Consider the following 21,151-nt stretch of genomic DNA (forward strand, 5'->3'; position numbering starts at 1 on the left):
GACCCACATTAGATGATTGGTATAACACTGCCCACGGAATTATAAACGCCCCCTCGCCCATCCGGTCAACATCAGATGACGTGTAGTAACTTCTAGAAGTACGTCTAGTTGGAATTTTTTATATCGCGCTGATTGCCATCAAACTGTATTTCATCATCAATATAATGCATTTGGGGCTATATATCACGTTCTGGAGAAAGCTGCAGAAAGAGATGAAAACATACTTATACATTAGACCATACTTTACTATGAATATGTGAATGAAAAAGTTTAACGTTGCTACACAATGAACAATACATATAGGACTTTGAATGGGCCCTAATAATGGCAATGTAGCAATAGAATTTAAAAAGTTATAGCCCTGCAAAGAAGGGGACTTTCTCCATAGACAAATAGCGCTGGCAATCTATGGTATATCATGAATTTAACCTTAGGCAGCCAAAGTGTTAATTGATTCATCGTTTCAATAATCGATAGCTCATTCAAAATAATCAAAATAAAAAAATCGTAATAGTTGTTAGTTGCAGCCCTAGTTTTAACACCAATGGAGCTTTCACCGGCATTGCATTTAGTTGTGTAAAAATGGAACAAATGCAACAAACGGGTTAACACTTTGGATGCGTTTTGTCGTTGGTTCATGCTGAGTGCCCGCCAACGCTATATAGCGTTTGTTTGTCGTATTTGTTTTTATTGGCGATTTGAATTCATATTTCATCAATCGAGCCTCAGGTTAGTGTTGCAGACTCTCTCTGAGCTCAATTGGGAAGATACCGCCCCCTATCGTCTCTCCCTGTGTAACTGCACCCCATTACTTTAGACCAGTGTTTCTCAACTGGTGGGTCGCGACCCAAAAGTGGGTCGCGGGGCCATTTTGAGTGGGTCGCGGATGTGTGTGTAAAAAAAAAGGAAAAAAAAGTTTTTTTTTTTTTTTTTTTTTTTTTACTTTTTTTCACTACCTATCTTTGTGAAAGTGGCTTCTCAGCTCTGGTCCAGCTGAAGACAAAGCGGAGGAACAGATTGGACATTGAGCATGACCTCAGAGTTGCTTTGTCTACCATCACCCCAGACTTTGAGACTCTTGTCAGGAGCAAACATCATCCCCAGTTATTCCATTAGTTCCCTGCATGTTAAGCTAAGAAGTCTGCTAAGAAGGATATATTATTTATTATTATTATTTTATTTCATTGTGTTTTTAGCCCTTAGTTGCACTTTTGTTGCAACCCCAGTTATCCCATTAGTCCCCCCAAACGTAGGTCTGTTATGTTAAGCTAAGAAATCTGCTAAGAAGCATTTTATTTATTATTATTTTATTTCATTGGGTTTTTAGCCCTAGTTGCACTTTTATTGCAATCCCAGTTATCCCATTAGTTCCCCCAAACTTAGGTCTGTTATGTTAAGCTAAGAAGTCTGCTAAGAAGCATAATTATTTATTATTATTATTTAATTTCATTGGGTTTTTAAGCCCTAGTTGCACTTTTGTTGCAACCCCAGTTATCCCATTAGTTCCCCCAAAAGTAGGTCTGTTATGTTAAGCTAAGAAATCTGCTAAGAAGCATATATTATGTATTATTCTTTTATTTCATTGGGTTTTTAGCAATAGTTGCACTTTTGTTGCACTTTTTTGTGTTTATTTCATGTTTTGAAAGATTGCGTATTACTGCAAATATTTATTTTTTTACATAAATCATAGTGGTTAAAAATTTTGGGTCGCGACTTAATGACTAAGGAAAATGTTGGGTCCCGAGGCTAGACCAGTTGAGAACCACTGCTTTAGACCGGTTATGGGGGGGGCGGGGGCGTAGTTTCCTCATTTAACTTTTTTACTTTTGAAGATGCTACTTCTGTACAATACGTCTCATGACAGTTTAGTATAATGATCTTTCTGTGTAGTCAGCCTTGATTAGAGTCCTGTAACAATACATGTGAATATACTGGTATATGCTAACGCGATCTCTGAATTTGATGTTTAGTACCAAAATAGTTTAGTACCAGGCTTCTTCCATGTCTTTTGAAACCAACCCCTCCTTAAAAAACAACAATGTAAGTAAGGCCATGTTCAGACTAAAACGATTTTGGTTGTTTTAGGCAAAGTATTTGATCGTTTGCATCGTTCTGCCACACGGAACTGCGTTCTGGCAGCCTGAAGACGGTAATTTCTGATACCAGCTCCCAGAGTGCGCAATTCTGAAGACGCCCCCCACTGCGTCACCATCTTTACAAGCGATGCGAGTCTTCTCCTGAACGATGACGCATAGCCCACCTCTCCCTTACCCGCATGTGCAAACTCAGCCAAACATCACCAACCACCGTCGACAACAGATTGACATCTCCCTTAACACATTGGGCGCCATGGGTTATATCCATCAATATAGCCAGTCTGCCACAGTTGAAAGCCTATGGAGATGTTTACCTTCTTTGCAGGGCTATAACTTTTTAAAATGTATTGCTATATTGACATTACTATGGCCCATTCAACATCGATTATCTATCGTTCAGGATGTGGGAACGTTATATTTTTTCATTCATACATTGTTGTGTTACTAGCGTCGAGAATATAAGTATGTTTTTAATCTTTTCTGCTGTAATTCCAAAAACAGTAGTTATAGGCCCTGAAACATATATAGATTATCGATTGGTGTTTCTTTCCTATACACGCTATATAAAAAAATTCAAATGTATATGATCGGTATACATTATGCTTCATCATGCGTGAAGGAAAGGGGAAGGGGGGGGGGGGGGTCGTTTACAATTCCTTGATCGTCAGTAACGGCTTTATTTACTATGGGTTGATACGTTGATCAGACGGTTTGCAGTGAAATTAATAAACAATCAGGCTGAAAATAACTTTAGTGTCCTCTTACCGTGCGCCGATGAGACTGGAGGAGAAAGATCCCAATTATTTGACGCCGATCTCCTACATCCATTTCCGGTTTGTATGGCGCAATAAACGCCGAAATCATATCCATTATTAAGTTTAGAAAGCGATCCAAATGCACTATAGTGTTTGTCTGGAGTCCCGTAACAAGATGTGACTGCCGGAGGGATTTCCTCGACGCACCGATCGGCACTTACGGTTTTGGCGAGAGTGTAACTCGCCCGACCATCCATCAGGCGGCGGTATTGAGGCCTTGCAATCTCATACAGGGTCCCGCTGGAGTCCGGAGGTTGGCTGGATGAATTATGAATACCATGGCGAAAAAATTAAATATTGGTCCCAAAAACGGCGTACGCCGTTGTTGGCGTTCAACGCATGGCGGGCAAAAACTGCGTAAGTCGTTTTTGGCGACCAATGTGTTAACAGTGTTACAGAGCTTGATCGGGCTTTTACAGCTAAATGTACTTTTTCTGAAAACCAAAGTAGTAGCCAAGCATACTGTTCCATAGCATACACCTTCAGTTGATCATGACAAATCCTCTCTTACCTTGACGGTTAACCTCTTAAGGCCCAAGCTGTTTTTTTTACATGCATTTTTTTTTATTTCTCGGCTATTTGGGCTTATTGGACCCTAATTCAAATAAAAACTAAGAATCATCTTTTGATATGATGTACTTTTAGAGAAATTATGTCCACATATGTGGATTCTTGGTCAGAATTTCCATAAAATCCAAACCCAAAGCCTCCATAATTTAGTAAATAGTATCCCCATGGCATGGTGTTGAGCTGTAGCCAGCAAGCTATGCTATCAATATTAGCTAAATAATTAGCGTCGCATAGCTGGCCTTTTTCTGAAAACCCAAGCACATATTGTTCCATAGCATACGCCTTCAGTTGATCATGACAAATCCTCTCTTACCTTGACTATTAAAATTAGTAAATAAAGCTGTAGCCAGCCAGCTAGCATTGATGCTATTCAAAATGCTATCTACATTAGCTAAATAGCTAACCAACTAAATACAATAGAATGGTATCCTGAGGTAACGTTAAATACAACGTTTGCTAGTCGAAATGATTGGACACACACAGGGACTAGTTAAACATCAATCAATTAATTTATTCCAACAGGTAGTTTGAGCTTCATGTGAGCCGCGGTCTTTCTCTTCTCTCCTTTGGAAACGAATGACGTTACGTTAACTCGAAAAGCACAGAACCGGCCGACACAAGTTAAGCTGCTAGCAACAGACACTATACCCCGGGCTGCTACCTTGACGTGGTGGGGTGGCTTGCGTGCCTCAAGGACCCTGTGAGCTATATCGGCAGGGGCTCAAAGTTTAAAGCCCCTGGCAGGTTCAACCAAGCCGGGCAGATCACGGGGGAGGGGCCAGACAAAAAGCAGCACTGGTCCTCCAGGTTGGGGGTTGGGCGTGGGGCTAACAACCATACCCCGGAAAACAAACAACTTTTGCAGAAACTGCAAAACACAAACCACAAAACCTGGTGTCCAAAAGAAGCTCTAGCCAAAACACTGGCACTATGACAGCAGCAGATGAAAGCCCAAATCGGGAAGTCGGCTGCTCGAAGATGAGTCTTCTAAGACCCCGAACCATGATCCGTCTTGGAGCATGGAATGTCCGTACTATATTTGAAACGTCAAAGACAGCACAAGTCATCAGAGAAATGCAGAACTATAAGTTGGACATCCTTGGTGTGAGCGAGTGTAGATGGACTGGTTCAGGCCGCAAGGTGACAAAAGAGGGCTCAACTATCCTTTTCTCTGGAAAAGATGATGCACACTCCAGCGGTGTAGCACTTATCACAAGTAAGGAGACATCCAAATCTCTCACGGAGTGGGAACCCATCAGTGATAGACTGCTCAGAGCAAGATTTGACTCCTGTTACTGTAAAATGACCATCTTACAGTGTTACGCCCCTACAAACGAGGCAGAGGAGGAGACTAAGGACGACTGGTACGAGCAACTGCAATGTGCAGTCTCCAAGGTCCCACAACATGACATGCCACTGATTATGGGAGATTTGAATGCCAAAGTTGGAAATGATAACATCGGGAGAGAAGATGCAATGGGGCGGCATGATTGCGGAACTATCAATAACAATGGAGAGAGGCTTGTTGACTTCTGCATTAACAACAGATGCACAATAGGTGGAACCATCTTCCCCCACAGAGACATCCACAAACTAAGCTGGAGATCCCCAGGTGGGCATACGGTCAACCAGATTGACCATGTCATTGTCAACAAGAAATGGCAACGATCTCTTCTGGATGTCAAAGTCCACTGCGGCGCGGATGTTGGCAGTGACCACCACCTGGTGATAGCCAAGATCAGGCTAAAACTCAGAGCAACACCAAACAGCGACGCAAAGTGTTTGACATCAACAAGCTTCTTGCACCAAAAGTCCAAAAAGAGTTCACCATCGAGCTTAGAAACCGCTTCAGTGCACTGGAAGATGAAGATGGAGAAGAAAAGGGAGATGTTGAGAAAACATGGGGGAACATCACAAAAGTATACAAAGAAACAGCAGAGAGTGTCATAGGCTTTAGAAAGAAAGGAGACAAACAATGGATAACACCTCAGACATGGACAAAAATCGGTGAGAGGAAGAAAGCCAAAGACAAACTGCTGAGTGCAAAGTCACCCAGGCTAACTGAACGTGCAAAGAAAGAGTACATGGTGAAAGACTTAGAGGTCAAGAGGAGTGCCCGAAGGGATAAGAGAGCCTTTGTGGAGAACCTGGCAAGTGAAGCAGAGACGGCTGCAGCTAAAGGACAACTCAGTATAGTGTATAGGATCACTAAACAGCTAAGCGGTCCAAAGAACATCTACACTAAACTAGTTAAGGATAAACAAGGTAAACTGATAACAACTGAAAGGGAACAAGCTGAAAGATGGGTTCAACACTTTGAAGAAGTGCTCAATGGACCAGAACCTGAAGAGCCTGCAGATCCAGAACCTTTGGATGACATTGCTATTAACACCGATCCTCCCTCCCAAGCTGAAGTACAAACGGCAATCAAGGATATGAAGCGGGGGAAAGCCCCTGGAATCGACATGCTACATGCAGAAATGTTGATGGCAGATATCACCACAGCCTCCAGGGTGCTGACCGACCTCTTCGCCAAGATATGGGAGCACAATGCCATACCAAGGGAATGGAGCAAGGGCCTCATGTGCAAGCTTCCTAAGAAAGGTGACCTGAAAAATTGTGACAACTGGCGAGGCATAACACTTCTGTCCGTCCCTAGTAAAGTCTTTTGCAGAATTCTTCTTAGATTTGATAGTGCCATAGATGTCAAGCTAAGAGAGGAACAGGCAGGATTTTGCAAAGGTCGAGGTTGTATCGATCAGATCTTTACCTTACGCAACATCATCGAACAGTGTATTGAGTGGAACGTCCCCTTGTATATTAACTTTATCGATTTTAAGAAGGCATTTGACAGTATTCATCGCGAGAGCCTATGGAAGATCCTAAGGGCATATGGAATACCTTCCAAAATGGTCAACATCATTGGAAAATTCTATGAACACTTTGAATGCAGTGTCATCCTTGATAACACCTTGACAGAGTAATTTCCCATTAAATCTGGAGTAAGACAAGGCTGCATCCTCTCCCCTATTCTGTTCCTGATTACCATTGACTGGGTTATGCGTCAAACTACATCAGACCGTCCCTGTGGAATCCAATGGAAAGACCTTGACTTTGCAGACGATCTGGCAGTCATGGCATCCACTCGTAGCCACCTCCAGGAGAAGTCTGACCGGCTAAGCAATTATGCAAAGCGAACTGGTCTCTACATCAACCAGAAAAAGACCCAGGTGATGTGCATCAATGCCCCAACAGCACCTCCAATCACCATTGATGGATAGGCGTTGGAATGTGTAGAATACTTTACATACCTCGGAAGCCTCATAAGCAGTGAAAGTGGAACGCAAAAAGACAGCAAGAGGTGCTTTCAGCCAACTTCGCAACATCTGGAAGTCTAAACAATATAGCCTTAAAACCAAACTCAGGCTCTACAACTGCAATGTTAAGTCTGTCCTGCTATATGGCTCTGAGTGCTGGAGAGTAACAAAACAGGATATGAGAAAGGTTGACGTCTTCCACAATAGCTGCTTACATAGGATCTGCAACATCTTTTGGCCAAATAGAATCTCGAATGAGGAACTTTATAAGAAGACAGGCAGCTTGCATATGTCCCTTGAGATAAGGAGATGTCGTGTATGTTATGTATTGAGGATGCCCAATGAAAGGTTACCCAAAGTTGCCTTGAGATGGACCCCAGTTGGGAAGAGAGAGAGGGGTAGACCAAAGAACACCTGGTGAAGGACAGTGATGATGGAGCTGAAGGAGATGGGTCTTTCCTGGGACGAAGCGCAGCCCTAAGCACGAGACAGGATTCAGTGGCAGTGTATGATTGCGGCCTTATGCCCCAACCGGGACGAAGAGGATAAGTAAAAGTAAGTAACAGACACTATAACACTTCCGGTCGGGGTTTTCAAAATAAAACCGGAAAGACATTTATTTTGTAAATTTGTGGCATGCACTTATTATCTTGAGACGTTTTCGTTTTTACGGAAACCTTAAAACGAAACGAAAACTAAACGGATCAAAATAGTTTTAGTCTGGACAAGGCCTAAGTAAGTAAGGCTTTATTTTATAGCACCCTTCCCATCACGAGTATAAAAAACAAGGCAATAAAAAAAAACACATCCAAGGTAAAAACAGTGCTTTGTCAGTTTAAAAAACAAAGAACAGTTCAATTCATAATAAAAACATACAATATAAAAACAGGCATGGACAAAACGGAAGAAACGTGGCCAAACGCCAACCTGAACAGGTGGGTATTTAGCTGCCCCTTGAATGAGTCCACAGAGGGGGAGGCTCTCAAGATCTGGGGGACCTCATTCCAGAGCCTAGGGGCCACTACTTCAAAAGCTCGGCCCCCCATAGTCTTTAGCCTGGTTCAGTGTACCACCAGGAGGCCCTGATCAGAAGACCTCAGGGACCGGCTGGAGCTATAGGGGTGTATGAGGTCCGAGATGTACGTGGTGGCCTGTCCGTGAGCTGCTCTATAAGTAAAAACCAGGAAACAAATCCTGAACTGGACAGGAAGCCAGTGCAGGGAGGCCAGGGCGGACCTCCTGGACCTGGTAAGCAGTAGGGGTGGGAATCACCAGTTTCATCACGATACGATACGATATCGATTCTTTGGACAACGATACGATATTTGCCGATATCACAAAGTCTGCCACGATACGATACGATTCGATTCAGGTGCCTGCGATCGATATGAGGCGATATTATGTGCCCATTTAACACAATCAGTCAAATTTAGATCAACTAATTGATGTTTTTATTTTTGAGCTCTTCCAGACATTTAAATGAAAAACAATCTATTGTTTTTAATACAAATAGACCTCCTGTTAACTTTTTATATATTGAGCTTTAAACTTTAAGTAAAATGTTTTGGAACTCACAACACGCAAGCTAAAACCCTTTCCTCTCCCAAACTTCCTACAATTGTTTTATGTTGCATGATGAATATCAACATTATCTGTCCATCCTCAGTAACACACACACACACACACGCACACACACACACACACACACACACACACACAGAATGCCCCTCACGCAACCCAGTCCCCCACAGAAAGGTAGACTGCCCAGTGCCCCCACCCTTGCTCTTTCCCAAGTCCCCTCTCCTCTCCTCTCCTCTCATGGTTAGCTGCAGTGCTTAGCATAGTTAGCTCACGCTAACGCAACGTTCATTTCGGTATTTAACGCGACATATTGGGCATAAAGGAATGGAGAGGATGGAAAGCATGTTAGATGCATTTAACCCCTTGTGGGGAAAAAACAACAGGCAGTTATTTCGGGCAAAATAGGCTGACTCTGAAGCAATACTAACGTCTACACAGGGAGCTGCGCTGAGCTAATGTTGTTCCGGCCGGGCGGATATGCTCACGAGGGGATTTTCAAAATAAGAGTATCGCAATATGAATCGATCTTTTTACGTTGCATCGATCCTATTTGATTATTGATAATAGATCGATATATCGATCTGGATCGATGTATCGTCCCACCCCTAGTAAGCAGCCTAGCAGCAGCATTTTTGACCAGTTGTAGCCGGTCCACTGAGGCTTTGCTCAGGCACGTCAATAAGAAATTGCAGTAGTCCAGGCTAGATGAAATAAAAGCATGGATAACCATTTCCAGCTCTGCGTGCGATAAAATAGCCCGGAGTTTGGCTATATTCCTGAGGTGGAAAAAACAGGTGCTTCTCGAAAAGCATGGACTGGTCGAATGTTACGCCAGATTTTTTATATTTGTGTGGACATTTTCCTTGAGCGGCCCCAAGAGGTTTGTTAGCCTAGAGCAGGGGTGGGCAATTATTTTTCCCGGGGGGCCGAATGAGCAACTGAAAATATGTTGGCGGGCCGGGCCAAAATTCCAAACTCAATTATGCATAATATATATTTTATTTCTATATAAAAAGCAGTAAATGGCATTGTTTTGACCCCTGGTAAGAGTGTATGTTATTATTTGGCAATTAAAAGGTGAGGTTAGCTTTCAAAAATATCATTTATTCAAATAGAATTTATTTCCAAAATGATAAACAAAATGTGAAACATTAATAACAAAGGGCATGTATGAAAAAGTGCTATACAAATAAAGTTATTATTTTGAGTTTCATATACTATTGAAACAAGGATTTTCTTAGCTTTCTAAAGACATCACATCATCTTATAGCCAAAATAAACAAGACATGTCACTGAACTGTGTAAAGAAAAGTGTCCCAGTTGTGTAGCCTTTTTACTTTACATGCCTATATTAAACATTTACTGTTTTCAGAACTGTGCAAAAAAAAGAAAAAAAATATCAAGTGTCCCATTTCACTTGTTATATTTCCACATTTTAGTGTTCTTCAGTTCTTTTTTTTCATTCAGTGTGAGAAATCCAGTCTCTGTTGAGCTTTAACAAGTCCATCAAAGTCAGGTTGCATGTCTGAGGTGGAGATGCGAAGCACAGCTGCCAGATGTTCATCAGTGAGAGAGGATCTGGACTTGGTAAACGTCATGACTGAGAATGTCTGTTCACATATGTAGGTGGATCCAAAGAGAACCAACATCTTCTGAGCATGTCTCCTCATGTTTGGAAAGTTCTGTTCCTTGAGAGCAGAGTAGAACTCTAGCAGTGATGCTGACTTAAAGTGCTCTTTCAGTAGTGAATCAGACTGCAGGTCAATGAGTTCAAGCTGAACAACTATCAACACTGCAGGTAAAGGGAGAGGAAACCAGCTGCATTTCATCCTCAACCTTTTTGAAATCTTGAAAACGCCTTGAAAATTCACCATGCAGTGCTCCCAACATGGATGAGTACCTGTGCCGGTGATCAGCTGATGGTTTGACTTCTTTCAGGGTTTTCATGTGTTTGAGATTGTTGCTGGCTAGTTGCCTTGAAATTAATTGCAAATAAAAAAAATGTAATCTACCTACCTCAGTTGTGGAAAAAACCACACTACAGTTTTCGGCTTGCCATTGCCCTGACTGCTTTGTTGTTGAATCAAGTCAAATCCTAGGTAAGCGTATATTGTGCGTGTGAACGTTTTTTTTATTTTTTTTAATTATCATGTAATCTTTCGCGGGCAGTACAATGCCCAGGTCTGGGAGGCAATTTTTTTTCCGCAGCTATAATTAAAATGTCTGTCTTTGCCCCATTAAGCTGGAGGATGTAACCCCTGCCTTGCCCTACAGTTTGCCCGGAAGTTCTACATCGCCCAGTGGTACCGGGACGCCACCACGGAGGCGGAGAAGTCCATACGGACCCACAACCAGAAGGAAGACGACTCGTCGGAAGGGCCTCATCACGCCAAGGAAGTGGAATCCACCGGCGAGATCATGCAGCGCGCTGAGAAGCGCAAGAAGTTCCTCCGCAACATTATCAAGATCACGCCAGCTCACTTCGCCACGCTGAGGTAGTTCAGAGAGATGGAAACAACACTCGCCGCTCACTGTGTGTTGTGTTCACCTCGAGCCAGAAACACTCATTTCCTCTGACGCTCTACTAATGTTGTCTGTTTCTGTGGGTGGTTAGTTTATTTATGTCACTAGGTACTTTGGCAGGTAAACAAACCTGTCTTGAAAGAAATCTTTGAAGGATAGTTGATGAATTTCTCACCCTGTGTTGCTTCTCAAGTTTGTTTATTAAGTTCAAGTTTGTTTATTAATTATCACAATAAAATACACATACTTTACGGTGAAATGCTTGGTTCTGTATGAGCCCCTCTCTCTTTCGCTCTCTCCCCCTCTCTATAGCTAGCTATCATTTTAAAGAGTCTGGTCTTCCATAGCACCATAAATTGTTCAAGTGTAATAAAGCCAGTCGTAGCCCATATGCTAAACCTCCTGTCTCTTCCTCTCCTCAGAATGAACTCCGACACTGTGGACTACGACGACTCCTGTCTGATTGTGCGTTATTTGGCCTCCATGAGGCCGTTTGCCCAGAGCTTTGATATTTATTTAACACAGGTAAGAGTACTGGTGTTTTCATTTGTTTTGAATCAATGAAAAGTGATTCTCTATCCACTGAATAAGTATCATGGCCAAACTGTCCATGACGAGATTAATAATGTTTTCATGAGGCTGGGACGTAAAGTTAAGACTGTTTAAACGGTTATAAGGCATAGCAACACTAGGTAGCATACTACTTTTTACAGACTAGGGCTGTTAGGCTCCTTAGCACATTCTCTAACTTTCTCTTTGTTGCGTGTCTAGATCCTACGAGTTCTTGGGGAGAGTGCCATCGCCGTGAGGACTAAAGCCATGAAGTGTCTGTCTGAGGTGGTGGCTGTGGACCCTAGCATACTGGCAAGGGTGAGCAAGAATTACGACCGTGTATGTGTGTGTCTCGAGGCGGTGGCTATGGGTTCTCGATCCTTCTCGGTTATCTGAGCGAGCGATCCTACTCCTTGAAATAACCCCCCCCCCAAGGATCTTCTCTGTCTCGGATGTGGAGTTGTGTTCTGTCCTAACACCCTCCCGTGTCCCCCTGCAGTTGGACATGCAGCGTGGCGTCCACGGCCGCTTGATGGACAACTCGACCAGCGTGCGGGAAGCAGCCGTGGAGCTGCTGGGACGCTTTGTGCTCAGCAGACCACAGCTCACCGAGCAGTACTACGACATGCTCATAGAGAGGATACTGGTAAATCACTAACGTGCACACATGCTCTTTAATATGCCACACACAGTGTCATTATACAATACGTGGCTATTTGATTTGTCGAATGTAATCCGACACAAAAAACCTTTTATATTCTGTCTTTGTACTATCAAGTCTTAGGAGCTCTTGCATTGGAATTGTTGTGCCTGTTGTCATGGAAATACTCTAGAGAGTTCATGAAAAGTTCACTTTAGTGTACAATGAGTGGTTGTGCACTGCCACCTACTGGCAACATAAAACCACTGCACTTTGTCCTGGAGCAAAGAGATGAGAGTAATGCAGTATTTCTTAACCTCTTAAAGGACGACTCCACTTTTTTTGGAAATTAGCTTATTTAACATCTTCCCTGGAGTTAGACAAGAAGATGCATACCTTTTTTGTCTCTGTGCGTGCATTTTAGCTTTGGGAATAGACGCTCCGTTAGCATAGCTTAGCTTCATCACTGGAAGTGGGGGAGGACAGTAGCCTTACAGTGCCTTACAGTGTATTGCAAGGTCTGACATTGACCAAACTTGATATGCATGACCTTGGTGGGCTCTAGGTCAACTCCTGAAAAGGGGGTCAATGTCAGACTTTGCAATCAAAGTTAGGGGGCTAATAACCCTTGCCATAATTTCAGTGCGCCCCCTAACTTTTGATTGCAAGGTCTGACATTGACCCCCTTTTCAGGAGTTGACCTAGAGCCCACCAAGGTCATGCATATCAAGTTTGGTCAATGTCAGACCTTGCAATACACTGTAAGGCACTGTAAGGCTACTGTCCTCCCCCACTTCCAGTGATGAAGCTAAGCTATGCTAACGGAGCGTCTATTCCCAAAGCTAAAATGCACGCACAGAGACAAAAAAGGTATGCATCTTCTTGTCTAACTCCAGGGAAGATGTTAAATAAGCTAATTTCCAAAAAAAGTGGAGTCGTCCTTTAAGCCTGAGCCATATTTTCAGAAAATTAGCCTAAAAGTACATACCTATCATGGAAGATTGCTCCACTTCTACAAGGTCCTCAGGGAATACATTCCCAGTGTCAGAAATATTGTGTCTGTTACTATGCTTGAGTAAATTGTAATGAACCAAAGGAGAATATAAATTATTATTATTGTTTTTTTCCCATCTTTGACGGTCAATAACACCATGCTAACATTGACCAGACGTGAACAATCATTCAGCACCTTCTTGAGATTAAGTGTACAAAAGATCTAAGCAACTTAGGGAGGCCATATCTGAAATGCAAAGTGGTAGGGCTCCTGGAAGAGACGGTATCCCACCAGAAATGTACCTCTCTTGTTGGGACATAATTGGACCTTTATTACTAAATATGATTTTATACTCAGTCAAGGAGGGGAACTTCCATGAGAATGACAATATTGCACTCATAACAGTCCTCCTTAAAAAAGACAAAGACCCCACAGAGTGCGGTAGTTATAGACCTTTAAGCCTCCTCGGAACCGATATCAAATTGTACTCTAAGGTATTAGCCATCAGACTACAAAAGCATATGACGTCTTTAATGCATCCGGACCAAACTGGCTTCATAAGAGGTCGCTTGATCACTGATAACATAAGACGATTACTACACGTACTAGATGCCAACAAGGAAGACAACACACCTAAGGCGATACTGTCCCTGGATGCAATGAAAGCTTTTGACAGGTTGGAAAGGTCGTATCTATGGGCAGTATTAGAAAGGATGGGGTTAGGAAAAGGATTCATTGATGTGATTAAAGTATTATACAAAGACCCATCGGCCATGATTACAACAGGTACAATCATCTCCGAAATCTTTCCGGTATCACGCTCAGCCAGACAGGGTTGCCCTCTTAGTCCCGGACTATTCGATTTATCATTAGAGCCTTTAGCACAATATATAAGACAATCCCAATCCATAGAACCAATCATAATCAAGGGCACACAACACAAAATTAGTTTATATGCGGACGACGTAATACTGTTCATGCAAAACCCTAACACCGCAATGCCTCATCTGCTCAAGTTGATTGAGGACTTTGGAGATCTATCGGGATTTAGGTTAAATTGGCCGAAGTCGGCCTTCCTCCCACTCAACGCCCCTGCAAAAAGAAATATAACCCTCCCAAAAGAGATACAGATGGTAAAACACTTTAGTTGGGGAGTTGAAATATTCCCTACCATAAGCCAAACGGTGAAGCACAATTACATAAAAATCCAAAACAAAATCAAATATGACCTTGTCAGGTGGTCAAAACTTAAAAACTCAGTACAGGCACGGATATCAATAGTTAAGATGGAAGTCCTACCTAGAATCAACTTCTTCAGCTCAATGCTACCGTTACCCCCTCCAAAGGGTTACTGGAAAGAATTACATTCCTCCACATACAAATTTATTTGGAATAACAAACCACCACGTATAAAAAGATCCACCGCACAGAGAAACAAAGCAGACGGAGGTATGGCATTTCCAGATTTCTACCACTACTTTAAGGCGTACACTTTAAGACCACTAACAACATGGTTTGATCCCCAAGCATTAGTATCCTGGAGAAATTTAGAAGAAAATATAGTAGCTCCACATAGGCTGAAGGGCATAGTATACACCAAATTATCAATTAAGCAATGCGAACGGAAATTTGGCCCCATAATCACTCATGCGATCCGGATATGGCGCGAAACACAAAAAATATATTCTACCCCACATAAATGGCATAATCATACTCCATTATTCAATAACAATGCACTCTTGATTGGAAAACAACCTATAAGATTCCCTAGATGGGAAAAGCAAGGCATACACTCATTAGGAGACGTTTTCAACAAACAGGGTTTTTGTAGTTTCAATGAAATACGCAAAAAATTTAATCTCACCAAGTCCACATATTATTTTTACGCACAGTTATTGGCATGTTTGAAGGCTCACGGTGTTCCATTAACGATACCAATTGTACACCACAGATACCACAAATGTTTCTATGAAAGAGAGACATCAAGAGGTTTTGTATCAGATCTTTATCATCAATTACTAGCGGCCTTGTATGAAACCCTCCATCTTGACTCAGTCTGGAGGAGGGATATACCAGACCTGGAGACAGACTTTGACTGGCAAGAGGCCTGGGCAAATGTACGACTTGCATCAAGGAACCCGGACCATCAACAAATCAATCTTAACTATATTCACAGGACATACTTAACTCCTATAAGACTGAACAAAATGGGTATTAAACAAGACTCCAAATGCTCCCTATGTACAAATGGGGACGAAGGGACATTTATGCACATGTACTGGGACTGCCCACCAGTTAAGATATTTTGGAAAGAAGTGACCCATCAATTAGCAAATCTCTTAACTCTGGATATACCTGTACACCCCTCTGTATTACTGCTGAATGATGTCTTTGAGCATGCAGTACCTCCACAGCTAAAGAGATTGGTTTTATCCGGTATCACAGTGGCTAAAAAGCTGATAGCATCACGATTGTTTCAACCGGAAAAAATGTGCCGGAAGGTCTGGACTCTTACATATCTCGATGTGATTTATCAAGAAATATCTACAGCAAGAATTTTGGGTCTCAATGAATCCAAAATGACATTGTGGTTAGAAGTGGTGGAGAGAATAAAAGCTAGCATATAATGGTAGTGTCTGGTTAGGAACAAGTTATAATGGTTGGATTATCCAATGGGGGGTCCGGGAGGGGGGGGTTCGAGCTGGAGCATATGTAGGTTTTTAGATAACAGGTATTAGGGGTATATCATGTATAAGACATTTGACTAAATGGTAATTTCATTGGATATGCACTGTGAATTAATGCTTGTATATCTTATCGTGTGTTGTCATGTTTGTTTATATGTCTGTTTAAAAAATTATAAAAAAAAAAATATATATATATATATATATATATATATATATATATATATAAAAAAAAAAAGATCTAAGCAAATGAATAAAGGCCGATGATTTACAGGTTTTTTTGTAGATGCAGTACTGAATTTTGCCATCCAATTAAATATGAATATAGAATATCAGGCCTATAAATTACCTTATTATGGCCAAGTCATACATCTATGGTTCGGGCCAAATCTCCTCTTTCCAATGGCAGAGTTAAGTCTGGATTTAGTACCACCAGACGCCCGTTACAGGGTAGCAAAGACCGTGAATGAAATCTACTGTAAGTTCAGTTACTTTTTTATAATGTCCAAAGCTCTGCAACTTTTCATCAGATTGAGACATGTTTTTTTGCTAGACGTTCACAGAAAGGTAAAGAAACAAACTACATTGTATTTTATGACAATACCGTTCAGGTTTGTTCGACCCGTGAGATATAATCACGAAAATAACGTCAGAATCTTTTGTAAAGAACCGCTTTCAACAGCTTTGACAGATGCTTGTGTGAGCTGGGTAGTGTAGTTTTATGAAATGTCTATGTCCCTCGAAAGCCCTGGGTATCCTCGCTCTTGGGACTAGAAACATGAATGGCAGCGTTATTTCCTTGTGTCTAATTCATCCGGTTTCCGCCGGATGAGATATTTATGAACTCATATTTCGCTAATAACACTTAAAATCATTGGTAAACAAACGTAGTGCTGAAAACATACACTTTGACTGCTGTTTTGATAGGGTTAGGGTCTTTACTCTTGGCTACATTTGAAAAAGAAATGCAACATTAATTAATACGGACTGTATTGATCTATTTATGATGTGATATTAATTTCGGCCCAGTACTGGCCCGTCTGGCTTAAAGGAACACGGCAACATTTTGGGAAATTAGCTTACCGTCTTCTCCAGAGAGTAGAGCCATATGAAATCAGTTTTATTTTTTTCCAAATTCCATTGAATTTTTTTCCAGATCCGATATTTTTTCCCCCGCGATTGTAGCGTGTGTCTGTAATGTACTGTGTAATGTATGCCGTTGGTGGCGCTCGAAGCATATAAAAATACCCCCCCCCCACCCTTTCGTGCATGCATGATGAAACATAATACCGATAATCTACCGTTGATTTCAGATTGATTCAATAATCAGGCGAGAAATGGAAATGGATTACACAGGATCACTCTAAAACTATACTCATATTCACCACGGTATAAAACGGAAATGTATGGATGAAAAAATTGTCAGTTTTTTGCATGTTGACCGGAAGGAACTCACTGACAATCGACGTTGTTATTAGATCCATAGCTATAATACTTAATATAGGTTTAGCACTGCAAACACCGGAACTTATCCCCATTGAACAGAGCGCTGGCACACACAATGGCCCAACGCCCATAGCGACCCCTGGTGCTGAAAGTGTTAAGGGGTTAAACTGTGGGTTAAGTCTCAAATTAGCCTTTTTTGGGTAGAGACAAAAGATGGCTTACGGTTCTTTTGGTTTCCTTCACATGACAAGAAACCTTGAATGCTTTGTTGAGCCTGGGTTTCAGGGGAAGACAAGTTGACAGTCATGTAGTTATTACATTTTTTATATATTATTTATTTCTTTGCTTTAAGCATTCACTTTCAACTGAGTGAATGTGATGTAATTTTGAGTGTGTTTGTGTCCTACCCCAGGATACTGGTATCAGTGTGAGGAAGAGGGTGATCAAGATCCTGAGAGACATTTGTCTGGAGCAGCCCACCTTCAGTAAAGTCACAGAGATGTGTGTCAGGATGATCCGAAGGGTCAACGATGAGGAGGGCATCAAGGTACACACATAACCACACACACACATAACCACACACACACACACACACACACACACACACACCAGAAACATTACCCATCCTCATCATCAAATAAAAAAGGTCATTGAACATGGTTTATGATGTGCTGACTGAGAGACACTTTCATGTCTGTTGAGAAATTATGCTTCAGGAGTTTTTCTTTTGTGATGTTCTGACATGTTGTGTATGTTCTCCTCTGTGTAGAAACTGGTGAACGAGACATTCCAGAAGCTGTGGTTCACTCCGACTCCAGCCCACGACAAGGAGACCATGACCCGGAAGATCCTCAACATCACTGATGTGGTGAGTAGTGCACTAATCAACATGTAGCTATTAGATTCTCCCTCCAAAAAAAGCTCTGTAAGGTAAGATGACGCATTCAAATTGGTGGCAATGAGATAAGGGAACAGTTCCTTTCTGCTAAAGCGGATAGGACATTTTACACGGGTGCCTTCGTTGACTGATCAGTCCAAGATTTACCTTGATTTCTCAGGTAAAGAAAAATGCACACATTCGGCCAAAATGTCTCATTGGGGAAATACATTCCAACAGCCATCACTGATATCGAGTGTTGGTTCAGTAACATGGGTCAGTCCCTCCGCTCTGCAGTAAACAGAAAATACGTGTTCTGGTATCCCTTCCCACTTTATCCAATCAGGAGAGAGAACCCTAGAAATGTTTACTTATCTCAAGAAATCTTGCCAAGCCCAATTTGCTTACCGCACTGGTAGATGATTTTACTTGTTTCAAGGACACATTTGTTTAAAACCAGTTTTTATTTCTTATTTTTGTCAGACAATTTTTGCGCTGTGGAGCTCTCTCCCGGTTGAAAGTGCGAAAGGTTTACTGCAGTGTGGAGGGACTGGGAGACCCATGTTATTGACCAAACACTATCAGGGATGGCTGTTGGAATGAATAGATATTATTTTAACATGTAGACCATTTATTTTTAACAATGCATTTTTTTGTATGCATTTTAAGGTTTCTGTACTTATGCAAACAACAGCTGCTGCATGATAGTGCCAATTCTGACTGATCTTTCTTGACTTCATTCAGGTTGAAGCCTGCAAAGACACGGGCTACGACTGGTTTGAGCAGCTTCTTCAGAATGTAAGTTTAGCCTTGTGTTAGAGCTCCATCTAGTGGAGGATGTCGCACTTTACAACTCACTATCATATCAAGTACATGTTTTCTAAATCGTATAATTTTTTCCCAGCTGTTTAAATCTGAAGAGGACGCCACCTATAAACCAGCCAAGAAGGCCTGCATCCAGCTAGTTGACAATCTGGTTGAGCACATCCTTAAACATGAAGAGTCTCTCTCAGGTAAAAGGCCTTTATGCTGAGATTGTGAAAAGGCCACTGGGATAGTTCAGTGTAATACCGGTAGTTCAGTTATTCACATCCTTCACTTTATTACACTCAAAAAGGTTTAATTACATCAAGTTTACTATTAAATATAAAACATTTTAGAGTATACTTTTACACTTAAGTACTTTTAATTCCAAGTATTATTAAAGTTTAACATTTCCTTTCTCCCTGCAGAAAACAAGGGTGTGAACTCGACGCGGCTCGTGGCATGTATCACGACTCTGTATCTCTTCAGCAAGATCAGAGCTCAGCTCATGGTCAAACATGCCATGACCATGCAACCCTACCTGACCACCAAGTGCAACGTAAGTGATTTGATTGAAAACCTATAAGATCAACAACCATAAGAAGAATAGTAACCACCTAGCTACTCATTATTTATCTAATTTATTTTAGGAGAGTCCCATTGAGAATAATAATCTATTTTCCAAGGGAGTCCGGGCCAAGAGAAGCAGCAGCATAAATAAAAATCAACAGTTACAGACAGAAAATGCAAAAATAGATAGAATTATTATTTTCTTTTTTTTAATCATAGGGAACACACATAAAATACGTTTTTAGTACTCACGTGAGTGAACAGGTTAATTAAAACATCCTAATGAATCTGCCTCTAATTCTTTAATTTAGGATAATACAAAAAATTTAACAAGATTAATCTGTTAAGTTTGAAGTCATTCTGAAACATATTCCATGCTGAGGGTGCAGAGTACATAAAGCCTACTAGCATACTACTAGAGAACCACGGTATGACTGCTTGCAGCCCTCGAGAATCACGGTATGACTGCTTGCAGCCCTCTCGAGAACCACAGTATGACTGCTTGCAGGGTTCTCGAGAACCACGGTATGACTGCTTGCAGCCCTGTCGAGAACCACGGTATGACTGCTTGCAACCCTCGAGAACCACGGTATGACTGCTTGCAGCCCTCGAGAACCACAGTATGACTGCTTGCAGCCCTCTCGAGAACCACGGTATGACTGCTTGCAGCACACTCGAGAACCGCCCATCCCATCAACTTCACAGTCGACTCGACACTGCACTCCCTTGGGTCCTCAGCAATAAACCCGCCAAGTGTGAAGTCAATCAGATAAAAGGTTCTCGACATGCGAAGGGAAGACATACCGGTACATACAGACAGATTCCTTCCTTTATTAGATAAATAGATTACCCGTTAGATAAATTCATGCTCTTTAAACTTAGCAAGCATTACTCACATTTTAGTCAGAAAATATGACCTTTCTAGTAGGGCTGGGCGATATAACGATAACGATAAATATCGCGATATATTTTAATAATCTATATCGAATATCGGAAAAAAATATATATTGAAAAATTGATATTTTTTTTCTCCTTTTTTCTTTTTTTTTGTGACCTGCAACAGGGCAGTTTTAAAACCAGAGACAGTGGACAGACTTGTCTTTCTTGCCTGCAATTTAAAGTAATGGCTTTGCTTGTCCAAATGACAATACTGACCAAATTGAGATATATTTTTCTCTTGTCTATTTATTTTGTTTGCTTTCTAATTTAAAATACAGTTTCAAACCGTCTGTACACAGTAGGCTATGTGTGCTAGCAGAGCTAGACTCCAGTCACGAGTCACGGTGCACATGTGCGGTGGTTTGTCCACCAAAAAAGCACCAAAAGATCTAAAATAAACGAGCAGAGCCAGAACTGTTCAACTCCCCTGGAGCCACAGCCAGCAGAGAAGCCGCTTTACTTTAGCTTTTAAACCAGCTGCAGCCTGAGAACTGGAGTGTGAGGGGATGTAACACTAAAGATGGCGGCAACAACAAAGAATAGCTGCAAAATAAACAAATCTGTTGTCTACATTTTTTTTTCTTTTTTTTTATATACTTATAACAAATTCGATAATTATCGATATCGAGAAATATGATAACATTATCATATCGTTATCGCGATATGATTTTTTGCCATATCGCCCAGCCCTACTTTCTAGTTCTGTATTAGTATTGTATTGGTGTTATATACTTATGTCATAT

The 21,151-nt window shown here is 41.5% G+C and overlaps 1 protein-coding gene across 5 annotated transcripts in view; it reads left to right on the plus strand.

The window, feature by feature from the left end:
* The window catches only part of LOC311241000 (nipped-B-like protein A), a 143,976-nt gene that overhangs the window by 84,735 nt on the left and 38,090 nt on the right, over nt 1–21,151 (plus strand). For all 5 annotated transcript variants that reach the window (XM_084329645.1, XM_084329647.1, XM_084329648.1 and 2 more), the window contains exons 28-36: nt 10,654–10,874; nt 11,325–11,427; nt 11,674–11,772; nt 11,954–12,100; nt 17,631–17,765; nt 17,988–18,086; nt 18,840–18,893; nt 19,000–19,108; nt 19,328–19,458. In XM_084329645.1, coding sequence (XP_084185771.1) covers nt 10,654–10,874; nt 11,325–11,427; nt 11,674–11,772; nt 11,954–12,100; nt 17,631–17,765; nt 17,988–18,086; nt 18,840–18,893; nt 19,000–19,108; nt 19,328–19,458 — 1,098 coding nt within the window. The remainder of the gene's footprint in view (nt 1–10,653; nt 10,875–11,324; nt 11,428–11,673; nt 11,773–11,953; nt 12,101–17,630; nt 17,766–17,987; nt 18,087–18,839; nt 18,894–18,999; nt 19,109–19,327; nt 19,459–21,151) is intronic.

This window comes from Notolepis coatsorum (genome assembly GCF_963971535.1).
Source record: "Notolepis coatsorum genome assembly, chromosome: 1".
NCBI classification, from domain to species: domain Eukaryota; kingdom Metazoa; phylum Chordata; class Actinopteri; order Aulopiformes; family Paralepididae; genus Notolepis; species Notolepis coatsorum.